Source organism: Elephantulus edwardii, unplaced genomic scaffold (genome assembly GCF_000299155.1).
Source record: "Elephantulus edwardii isolate Elephantulus edwardi_28Jun2011 unplaced genomic scaffold, EleEdw1.0 scaffold00095, whole genome shotgun sequence".
NCBI lineage: Eukaryota > Metazoa > Chordata > Mammalia > Macroscelidea > Macroscelididae > Elephantulus > Elephantulus edwardii.
Window position 1 is genome coordinate 6,794,579 of NW_006399845.1, and position 25,895 is coordinate 6,820,473.

The 25,895-nt window shown below is 43.9% G+C and overlaps 1 protein-coding gene across 2 annotated transcripts in view; it reads right to left on the reverse strand.

Moving 5' to 3' along the window:
* The window catches only part of ARHGAP26 (Rho GTPase activating protein 26), a 636,281-nt gene that overhangs the window by 464,739 nt on the left and 145,647 nt on the right, over positions 1-25,895 (reverse strand). For both annotated transcript variants that reach the window (XM_006891116.1, XM_006891115.1), the window contains exons 2-4: positions 11,158-11,253; positions 9,200-9,261; positions 1,163-1,234 (exon numbers count right to left, since the gene is read on the reverse strand). In XM_006891116.1, coding sequence (XP_006891178.1) covers positions 1,163-1,234; positions 9,200-9,261; positions 11,158-11,253 — 230 coding nt within the window. The remainder of the gene's footprint in view (positions 1-1,162; positions 1,235-9,199; positions 9,262-11,157; positions 11,254-25,895) is intronic.

The following is a 25,895-nucleotide window of genomic DNA, read 5'->3' on the forward strand; positions in this document are numbered from 1 at the left end:
TCAGAGAGTCGGACAATGAGTAGGGAGGATAGAAGGAGAATTGATGCCTTTTAGCTGTGGTGCTGGAAAAGAGTATTGAATGTACCCTGGACTGCCAAGAAAACAAACAGATTCATCCTGGAGAGGGTTAAACCAGGCTACTCCTTGGAGTCAAGTACTCTGGGGCTTTGTCTGACATAATTTGGACATGTAAGGAGAGATAGGTCTTTAGAGAGGGACATCATGCTGGGTAGAGTGGAGGCACAGCGCAGGAGGAGAAGACCCTCTATGAGATGGATTGATTCAGTGACTGGGGCACTCGTGATGGGTGTATCAGAGGCAGTGCGGTTGGCGCAGGATAGAGCAGGGTTTAGGGCTGTTGTACATAGGTTCGCTATGAGTCGCAAGCGACTCGACGGCACATAACAACAACAACATCACTGCAATGAAAACACAATGCTTGCAGGTGACCTGTAACACTGTAGTCAAGGAGATCAGATGTATTGCACTAGCAAAGTCTACAATCAGGGGCCTCTCCAAATTATTGAGGAGCAATGATGTTAGTTTGAGGACTAAAGTACGCCTCATTTAGGCCATGGTCTTTTCAATTACTGGCTATGCTGCTGAGAGCTGGAGAGTGAATAAGGACGACAGAAGAAGCACTGATGTCTTTAAACAGTGGTGATGGAGTACTTAATACCCATGGACTGCCAACAAAACAAACTGATATGTCTTGCAAAATGTGCAGCCAGACTACTCCTTGGGGCAAAGATGATAACACTTGATTTCATTTACTTTGGGTATGTTGCTATGAGAAGGATATCATGCTTGGGAAGGTGCAGGGATGGTGAACAAAAGGAAGACCCTTAACTGGTGGATTGACAAAGTGATGGCAACGATGGGCTCAGGTGTGTCAGAGATTGTGAAGGCGTCACAGGATAGGACAGGGTTCATATTTGTTGTTCATAGGGTCATTATGAGTCCTTGACTTGACTGTACCTAACAACAGCAACAAGAGATAAGACAACAAAATCCTAGAATGATTGTTCCAGGGGTTGACCACCCAGACACTCCAGCTTCCAACACAGTCCCAGGCTTATCTGCATAAGATTTATGGAAGGAGGTGGGGTTGCAGCAGTATTTCCCATACTTCTCATGGTGAAATCTAAGAACAAGGTCTTACCTTAGCAGCTCCTATTTGCTCCTTTCGAAATTTCTCCAAGGGAGTGATGAGTACTTCACTGGCATTCTCAATCTGGAAAGAAAAAAAAAGTAGGGGAGGGAACCCCACAAAAGCAGATCAGTAAAGTACAACAGCCATGGCATGTTAGCTCAAAACCTGAGCAATGCTGTGTGTGTAGTTCACTTCCCACAACACTTGAACTTAAGAGCATGTCAATTCAAAGTCTAGTCATCAGTTCCTTTTGGGCCTGATTAATAACAATTCTTTGGAGGTCAAAACAAGGAACTCTAAAAACCTCAGCGAACATGCGAACAGAGAGGACAGCTGGTGACAGACTAGTCTAATTTTCAAGTGTCTTTTCAGTGCTTATTTGCCCATGTTGTATATTTAAAGTAGATAAACCCTAACTATTATCAACCGACTAGGTCTCAAATAAGCTTGCAAACATTTTTGGTAAAGAATTTCAAATACCAACAAAGGCTATCCTAACATTTTCTGTGTACTTGAAAAAACAAAAAGTTTTTAACTGATTTAACTATGTGGGACAGACACATAGTGTCTCCCGACATTTCTGTCTCTGGAGTTTAGTAGGGCACTGCTATCCCGGTTTTAGTGCATGGTGCTATCTGATGGGGCCTAACTGCATGAATCTACAGAAATGGACCCTTACTCCACCAATCGCAGCACCAGAGACCTCACATGAGACATGGTGGCATAGCCCTTTGGTTGTTAGACTGCTAACCCCAAAGGCAGCACCTCGCCAGCAGTTCGAATCCACCAGCAGCTCAATGGGAGAGACAACTCTAGTCATGTGATTTTCGGCCTCTGAAAATCCACCGGAGGGTCAGCTAAGAATTGGCTCCAATTTGATGACAGTGAGTTGAGTTTTAACTCTATCCCACTAATTTTAGGAAACAAGAGCTCTGATGTCATAGGCCACAGGGAGTTGGCCTGCTAACCCAAAGGTCACACCTCTCTGGTGATTTCAACCTACCAGGGGCTCTGCAGGGGGAAAGGTGGGCAACCGCCTCCAATGCAATTTACAGCGTCAGAAACCCCACGAGGGTCAACTATAAATCAGTTCCATGTTGATGACAATGAGTTCAAATTATAGGGAGCTCTGGTGATGTAGGCTATAGGGTGCACTGCTAAAGGTCGTGTCTCTCTGGTAGTTCGAATCCACAAGCAGCTCCAACAGAGAAAGATGGGCAATCTCCTTCTATGTGATCAGAAATCTAATGAAGCATCAGCTAGGAGTTGGTTTCAATTTAACAACAAAGAGAATGAATTATACGAAAATCCTTATTGCCTTAATTTTTTTTCTTTTCATCTCTAATGTCTTCCATTATTAAAAACACATAATTTCTAACAAAAATTAAAAAAATTAATAAAAAATTAATTTGACCTTGAAAGGTTTAGTACTTTTAAAAAGTAAACAAGAGGTTTTATAACAACAATAAATCAATGTCCTAGTAAGATTATTAAAAAAAAGTGGACAAGACGTTCAAAGACTCTTGATAGTACATGCTTCTAGCGTTCCCCATTCACCTCAAAAAAAGTGGTTCAATCCTGAGCTTAGGTTAACAACACATACACAAACAACAACAACAAAAAAAAAACACAAACAAAAATAACACAAAACACCACTGGACATCTGGCAACCTGACAAACCTTCTAAGTGCAACCCTGGTCTGCACTGGGGTCAACGTGTCCTGTGCCCTGACCTCTGTTTGCATCTCCACTTCGTTTCACGGCATGCACTTATTCAGATTCTCTATCCTGACACACTGCCTTCTCCAATTTTAAAATGCACTAAACTCATCTCCCTCAGTACTTCTGCCTTAGCGATCTTGTCCCCAAGTCCTCAAATGGCTAGCTCTTTATTATAAAGCTTCAGATTAAAGTAGGCTGTTCCCAACCACCAATGCAATCCAAAAAAAGCTGCTCACCACTCTACCAAGTATTTTCTTGAAAACACTTATAGCAGAAGATTTCCCTGCTGACCATAAAACCTCTATTTACTGCTTGCCATTATACCCAAGAACCCAGCAGAGTGCTAGAGCAACAAAGCACCTGGAAATTTTTTAATCACCAAGTTAATGAGCTGTGGTGCTGGAGAAGAGTACTGAATGTTCCATGGACTGCCAAGAAAACAAACAGAATCATCCTGAAGAGGGTTAAACCAAGCAACTCCTTGGAGGCAAGGATTTCGGGGCTTCGTCTGACATACTTTGGGCACGTTGCAAGGAGGGACATGTCCTTAGAGAGGGATATCATGCTTGGGAGGGTGGAGGGATGGCGCAGGAGAGGAAGGCCCTCTATGAGATGGATTGATTCAGTGACTGGGGTAATCGGGATGGGAGTGTCAGATCCAGTGCGATTGGCACAGGATAGAGCAGGGTCTAGAGCTGTTGTATATAGGGTCGCTATGAGTCACAAACGACTTGACAGCACATAACAACAACAACAACAACAATGAGCATGGCAGAGACTAAGAAGATGGCACAGAACAGCGCAAGGTTTCAATCTGCTGTTCACAGGCTCACGCTGCGTCACTGACAATTTGATAGCACCTAACAACAAATGAATTCATTTCTTTTAACTGCTGCTCACTGTGTGACTATGGATAAAATATTTAACCTCTCTGCACTCAACTTTCTTCATGTGCAAAATGAGTAGCTGGGACTGTTTGAGGTCTAAGACTCTATGGTCTTTTCTACGGCCAGTATTTAACACTCTGTCTCGCACGTCATTCATTGCTCACTACTCATTCAACTAATTATTCCAGGAATCTTGTTGCAACAAAGCATTATTATCTGAATCGCATGCATCCCTACTGCAATGAAAATAAGTGAGTGAATGTGAATACCAAAAACTCTAGACAGACATAGCAAGTGAGTGAATGGACAATGTGGACAAAATGAGGAAAGTCTTCAGATTCACTTTTCCTTTTTTTCCCCAAATTGGACATTTATTTCAGGAAAACTCATTTTAATAATAGAGTTGCGACTTAACTTGATTTTTATTATTTGATGCAGTTTCACTGGAACCCTACGAACAGAGAATACTAGAAAGATGTTTTACCTATGTTTCAATGACTATGTTAAGGCACTCAACTCTGTGGATCACAATATATCATAGAAAACATTTCAAAAAATAGGCATTTCAGAATCCTGATTGTCTACATGTGGAATTTGCATGTTGAGCAGGATGCAGTTGTTTAAATGTGTCGTTTAAAATTAGGAGGTGTGCCCCTGGGATGTATTCTTTTACAACACTTATTCAATCTGTATGCTGCAAATAATCCAAGAAGCAGGAGAACATGGGTGAGGAGTGCATAAATATTCAATAACAACCTGTGAAATATAGATGAAAACAACTCGCTTGTTGAAGGAGAAGCACCCCAGCATTCAGTATGGATTACACTTCATAAAACAAGAGCCCTCACAACTGGATCAATAAGCAATACCATGATAAATGCACAAAAGACTGGAATTGTCAAGGATTCACAATTAATGATCATGGGTGCAGAGGCCAAATAAAATTATATATTTCATTGAGCAAATCAGCTGCAAAAGACTTCTTTAAAGTTTTCAAAAGCAAAGACATAACTCTGAAGACTAAGGTGGGCCTGATCCAAGCCATGGTATTTTCAATGATCTTATATGCATATGAAAACTGGACAAGAAATAAGGAAAACCAAAGCAGAACTCATGCTTTTGAATTACAGTATTGGCAAAGAATCCTTACAGTATCTTAGATCACCAGAAGAACAAACAAAATTGGTTTTAGAATAAATGCAACCAGAGTTCTCCTCAGAAGTAAAGATGGTGAGATTCTTCTCACATACTGTAGACATCTCAGGACAAATCAGGCCTCAAAGAACATACTGCTTGGTAAAGTAGAAGACAAGCAAAACCAAGGAAGATCCACAAAGAGAAGAACTGACACAGTAGTTGCAACAATGGACTCAAAATAGTAACAAGAGCAAAGAAGGCCACAGGACTGGGATGTGCTTCGCTCTGCTAGACACAGGATTGTTTCGAACTGGAACCAACTCAAAAGCACCCAACAGCAGCTGGTTCACTTGGTTTTTTCCATAAATTAGCCATAAGTCTCTAAAGCTCCTAACAGAGTGCTGACCCCCTAGGTCAGTGGTCCTCAATCCTACCTAGAGTTTAGAATCATCTCAGGGTTTTCAAAATATTCCAATGCCCAAGGCATACTCTTTATCACTGTTGTTGTGTGCTATTAAGCCTGAACAACCCATAGCTGACCCTCCAGTGGGTTTACAGAGGCAGTAAATTGCATGGGAGAAGACTATCCAACCTTCCACAGAGCAGCCGGTGATTTCAAACTGCATGCCTTTGGGCCTACAGTGCACCTTCTTATCACTAGGCCACCAGAGCGCTTGACCAATTAAATCAGAATCTCTGGCCTTTCTCAAACATCAATATTCTGCACACTCTCCAAGATATCCCAAAGGTTACCCAAGGTTGAGAAACTGGTCCCAAGTAGACGCAAAATATACAAACGCATTCCACTGCTCAGCTGGGAATCAGGACTCAGTCCTGCTATCAGCCTTAATAAGCTTTCCGTTTTCTCATCTGCCAAGTGACAGGCTGGAGATGGTGATGAATCAGGCCCTTCTGGGTCTAAGACTCTATGACTGAATAATGTTCACCCAGTTGCAAGCAGTGTGGCAGAAGCTGGAAATGCAGAAGCACACTGTCTGGCTTAGAAGAATTCACCTAAACTACGTGGCACAGACATGTTCAGTGAGCATCAGGGGGTGGAGAAGATGATGAGCAAATCACGTTGCTATGGAATCGACTTTGAATCAGGACCACTCCATGTGTCTGAGTACAAGTATGTTCCGTGGGCCTTTCAAACTGATTTATCAAAAGTAGCTTACCAGGCTCTTCTTCCAAGGTACCTCTGGGAAAACATAAACTTTCTACCTTTTGGTTACCAAACATTACCTGTTTATACCATCCAGCAACTTCAGAAGACAGAATTCAAAAAAGGAAGCTCAAACTCATGGCCGTTGAACTGCTTCCAATTCAGAGTGACCCTACATTGGGATTTAGAGGCTGTACATATGGAAGGAGACTGACTGCCCATCTTTCTCTCATAGAACGACAGATGGATTCTAACCGCTGGCCTTTCTGTTAGCAGCCCAGCACATTATGCACTTCACCATTAGGACTCCTTCCAAAAGAGAGAAAGGGTATTCAAACACCCCCGAGTCAGGGAAAGCTGCTCAAAGAAGACTAGCTTTGCTAAGATGAGCTCAATGGATGATGATGTTGTCACGGGGCAAGGAGGTCGGGTAGGGGCTTGTGATGGCTAACTATTCGACGGAAACAGCAGACACTGGATTCACTGACATTAATAATAAAATTGCAGAGGCAAGCCGGAAAGTATAATGCAGCCATTGTTCCCTTGCACGGGGCCCTAGCAATCTGCAGGGTGTTCTTCCTGGTTTGCTCACCACTCCCCGCCCCCCATCCCTAAACAGTGACTCAGCCAAGAACCAGACTCAAAAGAATCACTTCCCCTTCTCAGGGATCAGCACGTGCACAAACACACAGGCTTTCCCCTACTCCACCCACCATCACCAGGCTCCTGCCGTGGCCACCACCCTCCAGATTTCACCACCTTCCTGATTCCGGTTCAACAAACCAGCAGTGAGCAACCAGGGAAAGAGAGCTCAGCCTCACTGCAGGGCAAAGAGTAAGAGGCTTCTATTTTAGTTAGAAGTTCACAGAAGTCCTCATGTTATTTGGTATAAAGCAGACTTGAGCTTGATTCTTAGACTATGAAACCTATGAAAACCGCAGCTTCTGCATCTAAGAATTGGGGGTGACATAAGACACCACTTCAGAGAACCATTGTGCGGTCTGAAAAAGAAAATGCACATTAAGTACTTGGCTGCATAATTTCCTGGCTGACTGTGCTCCAAGTGTCAGCCATCAGTGTGGAAAGAGAAGAACAATGTCACTAGTGGAATTTAGCCCAGAGATGAGCCTTTCAGGGACCAGTGGGCACACAGCCAGCCAAGGATCTCAAGTCAGTATCTCAGGGATGTAAGGAAAGCATGCAAAAAGTTCCGGTGGATATGGAATCTCTGCTCCATTAATGCTGGACCACATCAGAATAAATCTTGGCACAAAAGATATCTTTAAAAGGAGAATGACAGAAATCACTAGACAGAGTTTAGTGGGTAGATGTCAGGTGAAGGTAGGAAAGATTCACTGGAGACTTGAGGAGATGGGGTAGTAACTGACATAGATCAAAAGTAATTATATAAAATAAAACATGTATGAATGATTGTAGGAAGCACAATGTAAATGGGAAAATTGTATAAAACACAATATGCATGAATGAAACACAATTTAAATAAATTTCTGTATACAAACCAATTTAAACAAAAACAACAATATGGAACACTGCATTTGATTTTTGAGTGTGCACAAGCCTCTCTTTGCAGTCATCTTCATTTACCACGTACTGTTTTACTTTTAGTGAGTGCCTACTACATAGCTAGCATTGTTGTAGATTCTTCACAATTTAAAGTAAAATAAGAAATGCCCACAGTCCTCATAGAGCTCTTGGGCAGATTTAATAAAGGTGTGTGGTACAATCAGTTGTTTGTCAAGATGGCTTTTCTAGCCCACAGCTTTGACTTTCACTACATGCCTGGGGAGAACTATGCTAATAATGTGAGCATCATTACTCTTCCACGTGAACAGTATGTGGTGGGTGGAAATATACAGATATGGTGTGTGTGCAGACACTAGCGATGGGATTGGTCAGTCTTGTCTCCTGCTGGGCTTATATTGAGCTGGTTTAGAAACAAGGTGCTAAGAATTTCACTATCAAAAGAAAGAAGCCAAGAATGCAGTTTGCATCCTTCAGGGACACAGATGTCTGTGTGAGATGGAAACGGACCAGAAATTGACACATCACAGCAGAAGAGAAGCAAGACCTAACTGTCAACCCACAGAGTCAGAGCCATAGCCTTGACCCAACCTGCTGGAGGACTGGGAGGAGATACCATCATTGGCAGGACAGAGGGCTTTTTAACACCGATGGGGATTTGAGAGGCTGGAAGTCAAAGAGCCTGTGTGAACACTTCAGAAGCTGCACTGACTGAATAACTGTGTCCTATTTCCAAGCTACATACTGACTTCTCTACTAAATCTCACAACTTTGAGTATGGTTCTATGAGTTCTATATGGCCATTCCAACAGATTAGCAGCAGAGAAGTGAGAGCTCAGGGAAGGATAGCTGGTGTTAGGAACTGACAAAAGTAGGTGGAAGCATATCTGACCTCGAACAAACTGGTTTGATGCAGTAGATGTTGGATGGAGACTGTTCCCCTTTGTGCCATTAGAGAAGGTCAGGCCAACCCTACACCAGCCACATTCTTTTTACAAGGGGGAGAACAGAGTAGGATCCCTTCAATTCTGTCCTGCCAGGAAAGAGCAGAAGCCCAGGATCATATTACTTAATACTTAATAAGCAAGGGAAGCAGGGGCTTACTTGTGTTTGCTTACTAATCTGCAGTGGGCAGATTCATGTGTGTGTGTGTGTGTGTGTGTGTGTGTGTGTGTATACTGTGGTGAACGTTGTGTGAAATTGTTCATTACAGAATTGTAAATAAACATGAGTAATTCTGTGCTTACTCTGCTTATTGATTATTAAGTAATCCATCCTTGCTGATGTACTAAGAAAGAAAAATAATTCAAAAAGTTCAACCTTAAGTCATATACTCTATGCACAACAACGCCATGCTAAAATTACACACGGTGCCCTTAACCATTTACAAAAGGCTCTAGACCCTGCAAAGCAGGTAGTAAAATGCCCATTCCAAAGGTGGGGAAACCAGAGCTCAAAGACTAGGCTTGCTCCAGAGCTCCTAGCACTCAAGTGGTAGAGCCTAGATTTGAACTCAGTTCTTCTGACAACCAATCCCTTGCCCCCTGGATGTAACCATAAGGTCTCAGTCAAGACCTGTCAAGTCATACTCACCATCCGTATCCGTTCATCCTCAAGATTCCTGAGCACAGTGGCAAACTCCTGCAAAGACCCTGCTGGAAAAGAAAAATGGGCCATGAAGCAGAAGGAGGGCAATGGGCCTCTGGGAGCCTTCCGCTCCAGCTAGAGCAATTTTTACTTAAATCTCTTAGTGCACTGAGTGGCCTAATGTCAACTGCTTCCCAAGTTTCCCTTCCTTTTAATCATTACACACTAAGGATAACCCCAAAATACAGGATAACTCCACTTGGCACTCTGGCTAGGCAAGAATTTCTTCCAGGAAATTAAGTGTGCTCGGGCCCCTAGCTGGAAGGGGCAGAATTCCACTTAGAAGGTGAAGGATTTCCTGCCCTGGAGCTGACCCCTTTAACCTTTGTTGTGGGGCTGCGTCAGAACTCAACATTTTCTTTGGCACCAGATCTAAACAAACAGTGCCATTGGCAATGCAAGCCACCTTTGTGACTTCTCCTTGGGTTGCTCCTCTCTGAGTCCTCAACCTACTTTACGGAACAGAAAGGAGCTCGGAGAGGTAGTCAGAGGTGTAGAGTCTCCTTCACCAGAATTATCAGTAAAGGTGCTAAGTATCCAGTGCAACAACCCTGTGGATAACTAAGGACACTTGCACCACACTGTGAAAAGCTTGCAGACATCTAAGAGTTAAACTAATGCATATTCATTGATGCATTTCTCAGCTGTCTCCTAACTATCTTTGCTTATCCCCAGACCCTGCCTGTTCTGTATAGTACAGGGTCTCAACAAACATATCATAAATTAATTCAGTTAGCAAAACCAGTATTTTTCATCTGTTTCAATGCAATAGAACTGTTTCAAATGAATATCTAACTAATCATTATATGTAGGACAACAGCCCAGAATAAGAGATACATCATTGCAAAGAAGACTGGGGGAGGGGAATTAGGTAATTGTGCAACAATGAATGAAAATTTTTTTAAAAAGGGAGGTGGTAAAAAGGGGGAAGGGAAAGGGAGGGGGTAAAAAGAGCAACAATGAATGAATGAAAATCTAACTTCTCTGTAAATTTTCATTAAAATCACAATTAAAAGAAAATTTTATTAAAAAAAAACAACCCCACAATAATCTTTTGCTTGCATACTGTACTCAAGATGTACCAAATAAAATAATAGTCAGATCTAAAGAGTAGGGCTTGGTAAAGAGAGATGGCTTGATAGTAAAAATGTCTGAGCTCAGTACTACAGAATACAGGCAGGCGGTGAAGTGTGGAACAACATAAACAAAATGATAAATGGTGACTCACCCTAGCCTCTGGTGAGGGGAAGAAGAGGGGGTGGGGAGGTGAGGACCACAGGAAGCTGGGCACTGCTGTCACACCCAGTTTGAAGAGAGAAGTGACAAGCAGCTTACCCAGCTTTAGACAACTGCTGCTGTGCTACGGTGGGGGACCCTTGGGCAGTATCTCTGACTTTTCAAAGAAAGCTGGAAATTTATATACATTCCATGTATATAGTAATTTGATTTTGGGGGGCCAAAAGCCAAACAATCAAAAAAGAAAACCCACAGGAACCTAATTTCAGACCACAAGTTATAATTTTGCAATCTCAGGTCTAACTCTTCTCTCATCTCCCCTACCTACATTTTGCTTTTGTTCTCAGTACTTGGGAGTAGGGGAGAGGAGGAGAGAATGTCACCAAACCAGTCAGAAGAACAAAGTAAAAAGAAGGTGGGGACAGCAGTCTCACAGGAAAATCTCACGTTTTCTCCTGCAGGCCTGAGAACACGGAATTTCCATATTCTGGGAGATTTCCAGAATACCCAAGCCCTGAGCCACCCCATAACTCTGCCCCCTCCACAGCTACTGTGGATGTCTTTATTTATTAACTTCAGCCACATCCTTTCCCAGGAAAAATGTCCTGCTAGGACACTGACAGTGTGCCAAACAAGGGATTTGTTTCTTATGGAAGGCTAGTACTTACCTATACACATTTCGTCATCCGTTTCTGCATCTCCAATGCACTGAAATTTAAATTCATTTAAAGAATCTGCAAATTTCCGCTTTGCTGAAGACAAATCTAGAAAGAAAAACAGAAAAACATGAGTTTCAGGGAGCTGGTGGCCTAGATGCAAAGAAGCTGCACTGCAATCCCAGAGGTACACGGTTCGAGTCCACCAGATATTCTGTTGGAGAAGGAGGGGCAATCTCCTCCTGTACCAGTCAGATCTGATTTGATGGCACACACACACAAAATAATAAAATTAAAAAAACAAAAACATGAGTTTCTAAAATATAGACTTTCCTATTTGTTCACTTTTACTCTGTTAATATAGCAGATGTGTTCCTGAGCCCATTAAAATATACATTTTGTGTGTGTATGTGTATGTGCATGTATATATGTATAAGTATCTGTATACACAGTTATAAGGAGATCTGATGGCTTGGTGTATAGCTAAGGAGCTCTGCTTCCAGTCCAAAGGCACAAGGCTGGAATCCACCAGCTGCCACAGAAGAAAGATGGGCAAGCTCCTCACAATTTATTAATGTTGAAAACCCACTGGGGGGGGGGGGTCAGTTGTAAGTCAACTCCTACCTGATGGTACACAATGACCACCATCACATATGTATATAGTCTCTCTGTGTATGCAGGATCAAAACCTCACTTTTCCCGGGACGCTGTACACTCACAGCAAGCTCCATTAGGTTTCCGGAGGCAGTAAACGCAATGCATGGTGACTGCTCATCTTTCTCCCGAGGAGCAACTGATGAATTTAAACTACTAGAGACACACAGGCTTTGGATAAGCAGTATAACTGGCTATAAGAAGCCACCACCAGAGTTCCATAAATACGAATATAGTCCGTACATGTTAGTGTGTATGTGCGAGCAGATACAGATATAGATACAGCAATTCAATATAGCAAATATCTATTTATAATATCAAGCACTTTCCTGCTTCAGAAGCTTATGTAGTTATATTTGCTTTAACAGTGCTTGGCATAGCTATAATTACACAATGGGTCCCGGTCATCCCATTTGACACATGTGGGAACTGATAGGTCTAAGGAGGTCGCAGAGGAGCCCGGGTCAGGGCCCATGCAGCACCCACAGCCCTGCAGGTCTGGACAGCCAAGGACCCTCTAAGAGTGCCGATTATAGCTGTTTAAATGTGTGACTTCACAACCCCTCCCCCCTAGGTCTGAGTGATGCAGATAATTAATATGCTCAGCCGCTAACCAAAAAGTTGGGAGTGAGTCAACCCAGAGGGTCCTAGGAAGAAAAGTCTAGCATTAAAATAAAATTTAAGCTGCTGGAAATTCTGAGGAGCACAGTTCTACTCTGAGACTGACTCGGGGGTCTAATGAGGCAGAAGGGACTTCGTAGTTCCTGACCTATGGTACTCATCTGGCTCCACAACACAAGCTGATGTTAGCTTGGGTGTCCTGGCAAAGCTGAAGGCAAGGGCTTGGCACAAGGCCAGCTGACTTCCTGTGTCAACCCAAGCACAGCAGAGAGCGTGTCCTCAGAACCCTCCCTGAACAGTCTGACAAATTCCTCCACAAACAATTTCCCCAGGTCGCCACGCTCTACCACATGAACGAGGCCTCAGCGATGTTTGGGGTCGGGGCAGAAACACTCCCCACACATGGTGTCTATAAAGAAAGCTCTCTGAGGTCCTTGTCAAATTTTAAAAACAAGCTTTCATATAATGAAGTAATAAAAGCCAATGATCCTTCGTGAGCCCTTGGCTTCTGTTCAAAGTATAAACCATCCAGGTACTTTTTAAGTGCACTGGCAGACACTGCTCAGTACAAATGTACTTAACTGAATTCTGTGTGCAGCCTTCCTGCAGATTAGGCTAATCATTCAAATTACCCTGCTACATGTTACCCTCATCGAAGGGGAAATGGCATTTTATTGAAATTCCCAAAGGAGGCAAATATGAAGCATAACTGCTAACAAGGCCTGACTTTAATAAAATATTCTAGAAGGGAGGAAAAATATCTGTATTCTGGTTTCAGAGACCAGTCTAGCAAACACATACAGAAATATAAATGTCTATGAGCTCAGCATTTTTTTCTTTTTCATCGTCAGGCTGGTCCCGAGATGAGGAGCTATGTCTTTCGTCTCCTGAATTTATATCTTCTTCTCTGCGTACCTGACAGTGCTGACCCCTCAGTATGTGAGAAATAAATGAGTGTATGCACATCCAGTCCCTGTGCTCCGAGCCCAACTTCATTCCAAGCAATGGCTGCTGGTGGAGAGGCCAGGCCCGTCATGCTGGGCTGTGGATACAGGAAGGAGACCAGCAGTCCCAGCTCTTGAACTGCCCTCTCATCAGCTCTGATGATGTGGGTTCTACCAAACTGGGGCTTGAGTAAGGCACACTATACCAAAAGGCAGGCAAGCAGGGACTGGAGAAGGACAAGGCAGGTGCAAAGAACCAGTAATGTTCTCTCCCTCTCTTCATATTTCCACCACATCCATGCATTGTTGTTGTGTACCACTGAGTTGGAACTGACTCATAGCTGACCCTCCAGCAGCTTTTCAGAGGCAGTAAATCACACGGGAGGAGAATGTCCATCTTTCTCCTGTGGAGCAGCTGGTGGCCTCAAACCATGTGCCTTCAGGACTGCAGCACAGCTTCTTGCCACTAGGCCACCAGAGTCTTTGCCAAAGTCAAGATGCTGGCAGAGGATTCTGGCTGCACTCAAAACTGACCAGTCCAAGCTAAGGAACTCAGAACACAAGCCTCTCTAGAGCAACTCAAGACAGAAACAGATGCATTTGAGAATCTGAACTGCAGGAAGGAAAGAGTCCTGGTGGGACAGGAGTTAAACTGGTTGGTTGCTAACCAAAAGGTGGGTGGTTCAAAGCCACAAACCACTCCACAAGAGAAAGATGTGGCTACCTGCTTTCACAAAGAAGTACAGCCTTGGAAACTCTGTAGAGTCACTAAGGAGTCAAAAGCATTTTACAGCAGTGGGGCTAAGAAGGAAAGAAAGAGAAATCTAAAGCCGGAGGAAGAAGAGAGAGAACTTCAGTATGGAAATATGTCCCTCAAGAATGCCAAAGCATGGTTCAGTGTAGCTGAAATTGCAGACCTGTTGTATTTATTCCACAGTGTTGTTGCCCTGATGAGGACTCAGGAAGGCAGGCCTAGATAAAAGCAGGTATGTTTCTCTTCCAGGTAACTGTCCTGTGCCTCTCCAGCAGAGCAAGAAAGACCCAAGCTGGACAATCATCTCCACAAAGCAAGGAGAAGAAAAGGAGAAACATAACCGGGTTTGGGAAAGTTCCAGGTTCCAGCATGAAAAAGCTACACCTGAAAAGCTGAGCGGCCACAGGCAGCTGCCAATGAGGATCAAGGAGCAGCTAGTCTCACACAATGGGCTATTGTGGGGCCGTCCTCAGGAGGACACGGGAAGGGCCCACTGAGCCAGGTCCAGGCCTTTTACTGGATGACCAGAAGGTAACTTGATTTCACTGTTTAGAGGCACAGACATACCCGCTACAGCTCAAACCAGAAAAGCAATGTGGGTTCCATGCAGCTGATAAAAGGGGCCAGCCCCTTTGATAGGTGGCTTCATGGTAAGGAATTGTGTTGCCAACCGTAAGGCACACAGCTACTCTATGGAAGAAAAAGGAGCAATCTCCTCCTGTGCAACTGACTGCCTCTGAAAACTCGCTGGAGGGTCAGCTATGGGTCAGTTCTGAACTCACAGTATACAACAACAACAACAATGATCTACTGATGGAGACTGGGAGTGGGCACTGGAGTCAGTACTGGGCTGGAGAGCAGTGAGGGCAGGAGAGCAAGGAAAGAATTCCAGTACTGGAAAATTAAAAGACAGTCAGCACAAGCTTGAGTGTTACCTGTTATTTGGCTTGCTCAAAATCCATTCCCCAACTGTTCAGATAAGGGCCTTGTGGCATGAACTATAAGGAGTCGCACTGCCAACTAACCTGGTGGTTTGAAGCCACCAGCAGATCCATGTGAGAGAGAGAGAGAGAGAGAGAGAGAGAGAGAGAGAGAAACAAACTCTTCTCATGTAATTTATAGCCTCGGAAACCCAATGGACAGTGAACTACACATCGGTTCTGACTCCACAGCCATGAGAGGTGGCAGGATATAATCTCTAGAAAGAATTTATGCATTTTTGTAAAATGATCCTTCTCCACTTGCATTCCATAGGGCTCTGGCCATCAGTTAACACATGCCTTTCTAAACTATGCATTCACCCCATCATTACCGCTGTGGCTTCTGGGTTTAAGTTTCAGCTCCACCACTTAACCAGATATGCAAAAACTCCTCATTAGTCATGGTGTCCCTGTTACAGCATCTGTCAAAAGCTGTCAGTCTGACTTAGCCCATGGCTCTGTCAGGAGAACTCGGTGACACACACTGTCGGTATAAACACCCTGTACACCACAGACCTCAGGTCTAGGCAAGGCTGGGCTACTCTCTCCTAGTATGTGACTCTTTTGGTAACAAGATCTACAGAACTACTGAAGGTGTGACGATCTGTGTTTACTGACCTAACAGCACACAGGGACGCTCTGGTGGCCTAGTGAGGAGCTGCGCTGCCATCCCAAAGGCATGCAATGCAGTTCAAACCTACCAGCTGCTCCATAGAAGAAAGGTGGGCAATCTCGTCCTGCGTGATTTAAAGCCTCTAAAATCCCACTGAAGGGTCAGTTCCAACTCAACCTCACATAGCAACAAAAGCACACAGCCCCTAAGAAATCCACTGTGGCTCAATCCTAAATTCTTGAAGAGAGATCCTTACGGCATGTGGGAGCAGCATGCGACCTCAGTCTCACTGAGATAAACCTCTCTCTATTACCTATAATGAAGCAGGAGACAGCAGAACAAGAAGAGTCTAATGTCATTGCTTATACACTAAGTTTGATTAGACATTGTGATAAACTACTCATTCTAATTCACATTCTAAAGCAAAATGTCTACAGATGAATGAATGAAAAACCAGTACCATTTGTAAACTTTCACTCAAAAAAAATTACAATTTTTTTTAAATGTCATTGCATCTTGACTACTTCACCCCAAAAGGATGGATGGATGGTATCCTGTAAAATGTTTACAACTCCCCACTGAGATGAGCAAGGGGGTCTGGCCTGCACCCAGTCAGAGGACAGCGCTGGGGAGGGGCTGGCAATAGCCAGGTGCGGGCCAGGCTCTGTGGCACCCGGATCATATAACCTCACTCCTTCATGTTCAGGCAGCACAAGACGCAGCAGTCAATAATATTTACTCCACGGAAACATTTGTTGCTAGAAAGGCAGAATATTTGACTGGAGCAGGGATGTCACAATTGCTGGCATCTGGGGGAAGGCGAGAGTCGGAAGGCTCAGTCACGCTGAGCAGGAAGACCAGAATGGCAAGGGGGACAGAAGTAGCTCGAAGACTCCTTGGGCTGCCAGTTCACGCAGAGGCCAGTGGAAACGCCCCTTCTCCCTGTTGACGCCACACCCTTTTCCTCTACTGACAGATCTCAAAGGGCTTAAGAGAATTTAAGCAACCATGATCCTTCCTCACTAATAACTGCAATTTTTAAATAGGAATATAAATTTCCAAGTTTTACCAGCAATACTGCAATGTGTGCCTTTTCTGTTTCCTCTCCTGATATAAAGCACAGGAGCACACCTACACACACACACACACACACACACACACACACACACACACGTGCACGCACACATATATATAGCCACATAATGAAAGGTTCCACAGAGCCTTTAACCCTGGTGGCTTAGTAGTAAGGAACTATGCTGCCAACCTAAAGGTACACAGTTCACATCTACCAGCTGCTCCATGGCAGGAAGATAAGCCATCTTTTCCAGTGTCTGAAAACCCACTGGAGAGTCAGCTATGAGTGGGTTCCACCTCAATGGTACTCAGCAATAACAAAAACAGTTCTATTTCTTCTCAGTGTACCCTCCTGTGGCCTCAAAGTGACTCAAACTGTATTTAAGTGCTCACACAGGGAAAAGTGGAGGGCCAGGGGGAGAGAGGAAGTCTCTCAGTAAGACAGACTGACACAGTGACAATAACTAGAGGTTAGAGCACATCAGACATCCTGCGGATGGCGCTGGAGAGGGCAAGGTTCAGATCTGCTATTCAGAGTCATAACTGACTCACTAGCACCTAACAATAACAAAAACATCTGCTACGCAAGTCGTATGTGTTCACTGTTGGACTTAGAAACTGAAGTTGACCAGATTAATTGCCAAGGACAGCACCTGACTACCTAGGTCCCCAAACCTAACTAAGCCCTTGTTTCTCTGAAACCTCCAATCACATCCTCTGTGCCTCATCATCTTGTATCCAGAAAGCATCCAGAACTATCAGCGAGTGTATTCATGCCATAATATACCCCAAGGAGTGTCTGTGACCAGGCTGGCACTGTGGCTTTCAAACTCTGCTGAGCTGAACTGACTAGACACAGCAACACAAACTGGATTGCCCTCAGAGCACCTGATATTTGCCAGGACAGAGGACCCATGACTGAGCTAAGAGATGGAAACGCAGGTATATTCCACAGCCCCACACATCACATAACACCCACTCAACACAGAACCAAACTCCCTGCCCAAGGCTCTCCTCAAACAGCTGAGGGCCTCTTCCTGTGTCTCCAAGGTTGGCAGGGCACACCACCGTTCATTCTACACACGAGCTTGGCATTCTGGCCTCTCCCTTCATGGGGACTCCTTCCTGCTCCACAGCCCATTCAAGGCTATCCATTTTCCCTCTTAAGCAACTTTCACTTCTTCTCACTTCCACCCCCACCCCACCCCTGACTATCACCAAGCCCCAAACCGAACATCCTTACTTCCTGGGTGTAACTGCCTCCTCTGGTCTGCTTTATCCCTCTCCCCTCAGTTCTCTGCCCTATCTATCATTCAGCCCCACAGTGATACCTGTGAGACTTCTCAGTGCTGAGGATAAAGACCTGAGATGACTCACAGGGTTACCCCTCTGTCTCCCTCCACTGCCCAGTCAGTGCCAGGGTCTCTTTTGGTTCCTGTAATGTGCCCTGCCCCTGCCTGGCATCTATGTGCATCTCTCCCTTCAGAGCAACCCTTCCACTGGTCAACTCCCACTCTGCCTGCAGCCTCAGTTTAAGAGCTCCTTCCTCCTCAAAGCTTTCCTTGACTTCTCTGGACAATCCAGGCCCCACTCCTTCTTTCACTCCCTGGGTACTATGTACCTATTGTTTATAGTAATTTCATATTTGCCCCAGCTATTCTTTTTTTGCCTTTTTTATTGATTTGTATACAATCATTGACATACATTGTGTTTTGTACCTGTACTTTGTGTTTTATACAAACATTTATATACATTATATAGTTCCCCAAAACTAACAAAAAGAGTCAGCTATGATGATTTTAGTTTCAAATTAGTGGCAATGAGTTTGCACTTGAGTTCTTGAGTCTTGAGAGTGACTCTACAGGACAGAGTTGAAGTGTCCCAGGAGGGCTTGAATTGTCTCCCTGGTAAACTTCACAATCATGAGGTCATGTTCCTTCCACCTTATTATCTGAGCCAAGTGCACCTTCTGGCTGAAAGGAAGAGGGAATTAAACACTCCACTGGTTCATTAATATCCATCAACACTGAACTTCCCACAGCCAGCAAGAGCATAAAGCAAAACTTTCATGCCACAAAATATCAAGAGAAAACATGCTACCAACAAGTTGATGATCAGCCACAGCCTGGTGCCTTCTTTCTTCTGCCCAGTACATCACAAGCCTAGAATTGACATAGGCTAAAGGAGGGTTCCAAAGGCCCTTTTTCCTTTCTTCTCACATGTAAGAAAACTGAGACTATATTCCACAAGAAGCTATGCAGGAAGAGAGGCATTTACCCCACTCTCCACGTCCACACCTACACGTGGCATCTTAAACCTCACTCAATGTGCTAAATTCTAAGAATCTGTTCTGTTCCCGTGTTCGATGTCACTCTGCAGTGTGGAGCCCTGGGCTGCACTGTTGTTTTTATTTGTCTCTTAATTCTGACTCATGGTGACCTATGCAGAACAGACAGAACTCTTCCATGGGGCTGGCAACAGATCACCAGGCCTTAACTCAGAGGCGTTTCTGGATGGGTTGAACTGTTAACTTTGTGGCTAGTAGTCCTATGGTTAACTATCAAGTTAACCTTACCACACGTGCATGCGGGAACACACACAAATACAGCTATCTGACCCTCCACTGGATTTCTGAGGCTATATGGGAAGAGACCGTCCTTCCTTCTCTTAGGGACTTTAACCACCAGAAAATAGCAGTTTTTACATCAGCAGTGCAATTCCCCATAGACTATGCCAGGGCTCCCTCATCACACATTGTTGTTGTTGTTGTTTACTATAGTGTCAGAACCAGTTCAATGCTGACCCTCCTGTGGGTTTTCAGAGGCAGTTAATTGCATGGGAGGAGATTGTCCATCCTTCTCCCACGGAGCAGCTGGTGGCCTAGAACTGCGTGCCTTATGGATTTCAGCACCGCTTCTTGCCACTAGGCCACCAAAGCCTATGCCACATGTTAGCAAACAGATATAGACTTGGGCTCAAATTTTACAACTGTCATAATTGCCACCATAGTTCTTTTCCATGATACACTGTCTGACCATTAGCCACTAGGTGGCAATCATCTATATTTTTTAAAGTACACTAAGAAAGAGTATTCCATTCCCAACCCAAAGGCAATGTCTCTGGAGGTTTAAATCCTTCAGTGTCTCCTTGGGAGAAAGATGAGTAATCTCCTCCCATGTGAATTACAGCCTCCTGAATCCTACTGGAGTAATATGTCTTTTTCCCCTCTGAAACTATCTCTTTTTTTTTGTTTGTTTCATTTATGTTTTTGTAAGGTACTATATGAAATTACTTTAAAAAGCTAATTATTCTTAAGAATGAATTAGCTAGGGTTAAGATTATATATTATTCCAGTCAAGAAGGTGGACGTTCTACTGCTATGATGTGGTAGGTCCCATCAAGTCAAGTGTGACCCATGGCGACCCTACAAACAACAGATCTGAACCCTGTCCTATCCTGTGCCATCCTCACACTTCCTGACACACTAGAGCCCATTGCGGCAGTCACCATGTCTATCCATCTGGTCAATGGTCTTCCTCTCCTTCTCTGACCCTCCACCTTCCCAGCATCATGTCCCACACTACGCCCCAAAGTTTGTGAGGTGAAGCCTCACCATTCCTGCCTCCAAATAGCACTCCGGCTGTACCATCTCCAAGACATATTGTTTGTTCTCTTCGATGACAATGCGATGTTCAGCACTCTTCTCCAACACCACAGTTCAAAGCCATCAATACTTCTTTTATCATAGTTATTCATTATTCATTGTCCAACTCTCAGATGGGTAGCAAGTGATCAGAAAGGTTATGGCCTGAATCAGACACACACCTTAGTCCTCAAACTGACATAATTACTCCCTAATAATTTTTGAACAGGTCCCTAATTGCAGACCTTCCCAGTGCAAGACGTCTCCTGCTTTCCTGACTGCTGGTACCAAGGGTGTTAAATGTGGATCCATGTAGAATGAAGTCGTTGACAGTTTCAATCTTTCTCCATCTATCATAATGTTACCTATCAGTACAGTGGTTTTCTTGACATTGAGATGAAAATCATATTGAAACCTGCATTCTTTTTTTAGTTATGGGTTGGGTTTTTTTTGGGGGGGTAGTTCTTAAGTTCTATATTTCATGTTCAACAAACATCATAAAAATATTTTGAAGACAGCTGCATCCACAGGAACCAGGGTCTCTATGTGGGAAGCATTGCTGAAACACACTCAGAAAGCGGTATTCATCTTACACATTCACGTTTGAGTCAAGGGAGGGAGAGGCTGGAGGGACGAAAGTGCCGCCAACGTGTCTCTCACGTTCTCTGAATTCTGGCTGCGGCTGACTGGGAAACGGCTCATCTCGCCGAAGTGGGTGATGTGCCCACCAACCCTATCAACGCAGCACGTTGCATAATGTGTCTTCTGATTGTACAGCTGTGTGCCTTCCTGAGGCCATTTCCCTAAAACTATATTTCCTAAATGAGGCCACAGCCAGCACTGACTCTGGAGAATTTGTTTTTCCAACCAGAGTACTAAGGCTAAAGACATTTTCAGAGCTGATTTAAAAAATGAAATGAAGTAGAACAAAGCAACGTGTGCCATGCCTTTCCAGATGAGGCTTCTAAATCCATTTACATGGAAATACTGCAAAATTCATATGGGCGTCCCAAACCCACCTTCACCTACATCGAAACAGCCATGAACGCATTAAGCATTGATCTCTGGAGCCCTGACCACACAAAGCACTTTAAGTCACTGCGTCCTCACAAACATTCTGTCAGGTGGCTATTACTACTCCTATTTTGAAGATAGGAAATATGAAGCTAAAAGATGTTAAACATCCACTTGAAATCTACATAAGCTAGTAAGTGGTAGTATAAATATTTCTGGTGGCTTCATGGTAAGGACATTTTTGCCATCAACCCAAAGGCAGGCAGGTCGAATCTGCCAACTGCTTCCTGGGAGAAAAATGGGCAATCTCCTCCCTCAGATTTACAGTCTCCCAAAACCGTCTGGAGGGTCAGCTATGCATCAGTTCCAACTCAATGGCAACAAGTTAGGTTGTGTTTTCTTTTTCATTTCCTAGTTTATACATATATTTAAGAATCTGGAACTGAAGTACTCAAAAGAGATAGGAATGTATATCCTAAAAGGAGTCCTGATGGTGGAACAGTTAAGCATTCAGTCCTAACCAAAAGTTTTGACATTCAAACTCACCCAGGGGATGCAGAAGACAAAGAGCTGGCAGCCCTCTACCCACAGAGCCCCCTGTTCTCATCGATTCATGTTGTTACATCTCGTTGAGTCAGAACTGACTCAGAGCTGAACTGACCCTTACACAGGCTGTAAATCACGAGGGAGGAGACTGTCTGTCTTCTTTCTTCAGGTCAATCCAAAAGTCCTGCCTTCGGGCTGGCAGTGTAACTTCCGATCACTAAACCACTGGAGCTCCAGGCCATCAATTCATAGTGGTCCAATACAGAACAGAACTGCCCCATATGGTTTCAGGAAAGGGGAAGACCCTCAATGAGATAGATTGATAGAATGACTACAACAACAGGCCAAAGCACAGCCGGCACTGTGCAAACAGCACAGGATCAAATAGGGTTTCATTCTATATATCTATGAGTTGGAGTCAACTTGATGGAGTCAACATGAACACTGAAAAATTCTTATTGTATCTGATTTCTAAAGCTTCCCACCATTTAATGTTGTTATGTGCCGTCAAGTAATTTGCAGCTCATAGTGACCCTATGTACTACAGCTCTGAACCCTGCTCTATCCTGAGCCAATCTCATCATCTCCAACACATTCACCCTCATTACCTTAGTCAGTCTGAGTCAATCTGTCTCATCCAGGGTCTTCCTCTCTTGCGCTGTCCCTGCTCACCCCCAAATATGACATCCCTCTGCAAGGAATGGTCCCTCCTTGCAACATGCCCAGAGTATGTCAGACAGAGCTTCAAAATCCTTGCCTCCAAGGAGCAACCTGGCTTCACCCTCTCTAGCATGAACCTGTTTATTCTCCTAGCAGTCCATGGTATATTCAATACTCTTCTCCAGCACCACAGCTCAAAGGCATCAATTCTCCTTCTATCATCCCTAGTCACTGTCCAGCCTTCTGACGCATAGCAAGTAACTGCGAAGACCATGACCTGGATCAGGTGCACACTGGTCTCCAGAAAGACATGATTGTTCTTCAGTACTCTGGAGAGGTCCCTGACAAGAGACTTTCCCAATGCAATTCATCATTTGATTTCCTGGCTGCTGGTACCAAGATTGTTGGTTGTGGAGCCAAGGGCACAGCCAGCACCTTTTTGTCAGTGTAGGCTTGCATGTTGCTTTGATGTTGAAGAAGTTTCAGTGGATCAGGCTAAGAGTAGGAAGAAAAGCCTAACAATCTATTTCTCAAAACTGGTCAGTAAAAACCCTGTGGATGTCAACAATCCAGTCTACATCTGATTACAGAGATGACACAAGACTGACACTGCTTCGTTCCATTATGCATGAAGTCCTAAAGAGGTGACCTGATAGTAGCTAATGGTAGCATGTGACACATGGAATGAAGCAATGTCAGTCTTATATCATCTCTGTAATCAGATGAAGACTGAATTACTAACATCCATATGGTTTTTACTCACTAATTTCAGAAATAGATTGCTAGGCTTTTCTTCCTACTCTTACCTAGGCTGATCCACTAAAACTTGTTCAACATCAGAGTAACACACAATCTTATACTGATATAAGGGTGGTATCTGTTCATAAGAAACAACAGCCAGGAATCGAACCCAGGGTCTCTCTAAGGTACAGCACGAATTCTATCACCAAACCACAGTGCCTTGGCATGTCACAAAGTAAGTGCTTACTGTGAGTCAGCATTTGATCAATGATAAAAAAAACAAAGAGCAAGAGGCCAGCCCTATACTTGACTGGCTCAGCACTACCGCAGAGCAGAGCATGGACAGAATACGGAGGTATTTACAACACATGCACTCATGTCGTAAGGCAGCAGAAGGTCAAAGCAGGAAAAACTACCTCAAAGAAGACAGTGGAGACTTGATGTGCTAAAAAAAACAATACCATTTACAAAGAGACTAAAGTGAGAAACAATTGAGGATGGGTATTTCCAGGCTGCTCAAGAAAACATACACATATGCACACAGAGTCAAGGGAAAATGAGAGTGTATGATGTGCATGGATTCAGTAGACATGGGTTCAAACCCTGGAGACATGAGTTCAAATAGACTCCTAACTGGTTGTGTGGATATGGGCAAATTCCTCAGCCTTACCAAGTGGCCATCCACTTACTTCCTGGGTAATTCTCACAAGTTGTCACAGGAATTAAAAATAAACAAGAAAAATCCAATTACAGAAGATCAAGGTATACGTGCTGCTGTTATTAGATGTGGACTACGACATAACAGTGATTCTAAGAACAACAGATCTGAACCCTGTCCTATTCCTGTGCCATCCTCATCATCTCTGACATACTTGAAACCCATTGCTGCAGTCACTGTGTCAATCCATCTTGTTGAGGGTCTTTCTCCTTCACTGACCCTCCCTTTCCAAGCATGATGACAAGATGACTTTTTCCAAGGATTGGCCCTTCACACATGGGTGTTAAGTGCTGTCAAGTCAGAACTGACTCAGAGTTGACTCTTCAGCAGATTTTCAGAGGCAGGGAATCACCTGGGAATTAACTGTCCATCGTGTGCCTTTGGCTTGGCAGCATAGCTCCTTACCACTAGGCCACCAGAGCTACCCCCACATGCTGTTGTCTTATACCACTGAGTTGGAAGCGACCCAGAGCTGACTCTAAAGCAAGCTTCTGTTGTTGTTGTTGTTGCTGTTGTTGTTATGTGCCATCGAGTTGTTTGTGACTCATAGCGACCCTATGTACAAGAGCCCTAAACGCCATTCTATCCTGTGCCAACCTCGCCATCTCAAACACATTCATTCCCACCACTCTACTCACAGAATCGATCCATCTCATCGAGGGTCTTCCTCTCCTGCAGGTTTCTAGAGGTGGTAAATCGCACTGGAGGAGACTGCCTATCTTTCTTCCAGGGAGAAACTAGTGGATTCAAATCTTTGAGCTGGCGGCTCAAGTGCTTACCACCAAGCCACCAAGCCTCGCTCTCATAGCAGCCTTTCCTTCTCACAAACAGAGCTGAGGTTTACTTGTAGGTAGGAGATAAGAAAAATCAACAAAATAATCTTAATTAGCCTAATAATTAAGGAAATGTTTGCCTCATTGAGTCACCAAACTAATCACATAATCCTATTTCAGTTAAGCACATGTTATCAGAAGAAGCCAGTCCCTAGAGAATGATTCAACACAAGCGCCTCTCTAAACTAGAAGGTCAGGGCATAAAAAGGAAGGCCCCCAGGAGATGGATGGACACAGGCGCACAGTGTGAGCCTGCCAGGCTGGGCAGTGTGTTGTCCTCTCATATATAGGATCGCTACGAGTCAGAATCGCCCAGAAGGTACCTAACAACATCAGCTGACTATTTTGTTTGTTTTTTGTTTGGTTGGTTGGTTGGGTTTTTTGGTGGTTGTTTTGTTTTGTTTGTTTGTTTGTTTGTTTGTTTGTTTTGGTGTGTGTACCATCAAATAGAATCTGACTAGTACAGGAGGAGATTGCCCCTCCTTCTCCAGCAGAGCCTTTGGTGGATTCAAACCGTGTACCTCTGGGATTGCAGTACAACTTTTTGCCACACTAGGCCACCAGAGCTCCCTATCAGTTAACTGTTTTGAATCACATTTTGAATCCTTAAGGGTTTTCCGCAGATGCTTAGAAGACCTTATCACAGCCACAAATTTAAAATTTTCTTTCACCCTTCTGGCAGATGAAAGGAAAAGCAAATAATATTCTTATTTTTCAACCAAACTAGCTTGAAGCAGTATGGGTGGCTCCTTGTGTTTATGAGACTCAAGAAAGTATCTTTCAGTGCAGTGGGGAAAGAATGGTACAATCAAATGCTTTTTGTCAACTGACTGGGGGAGCCAGGCCAGCACCAGATGAAACAGATAAACGAATGACAGTGCATACATGAAATCCAAGATTAATGCCATTTACAGGGTTTGCAGGCATGAAGCTGCTGTGCTTCCTGCTAAGAAGC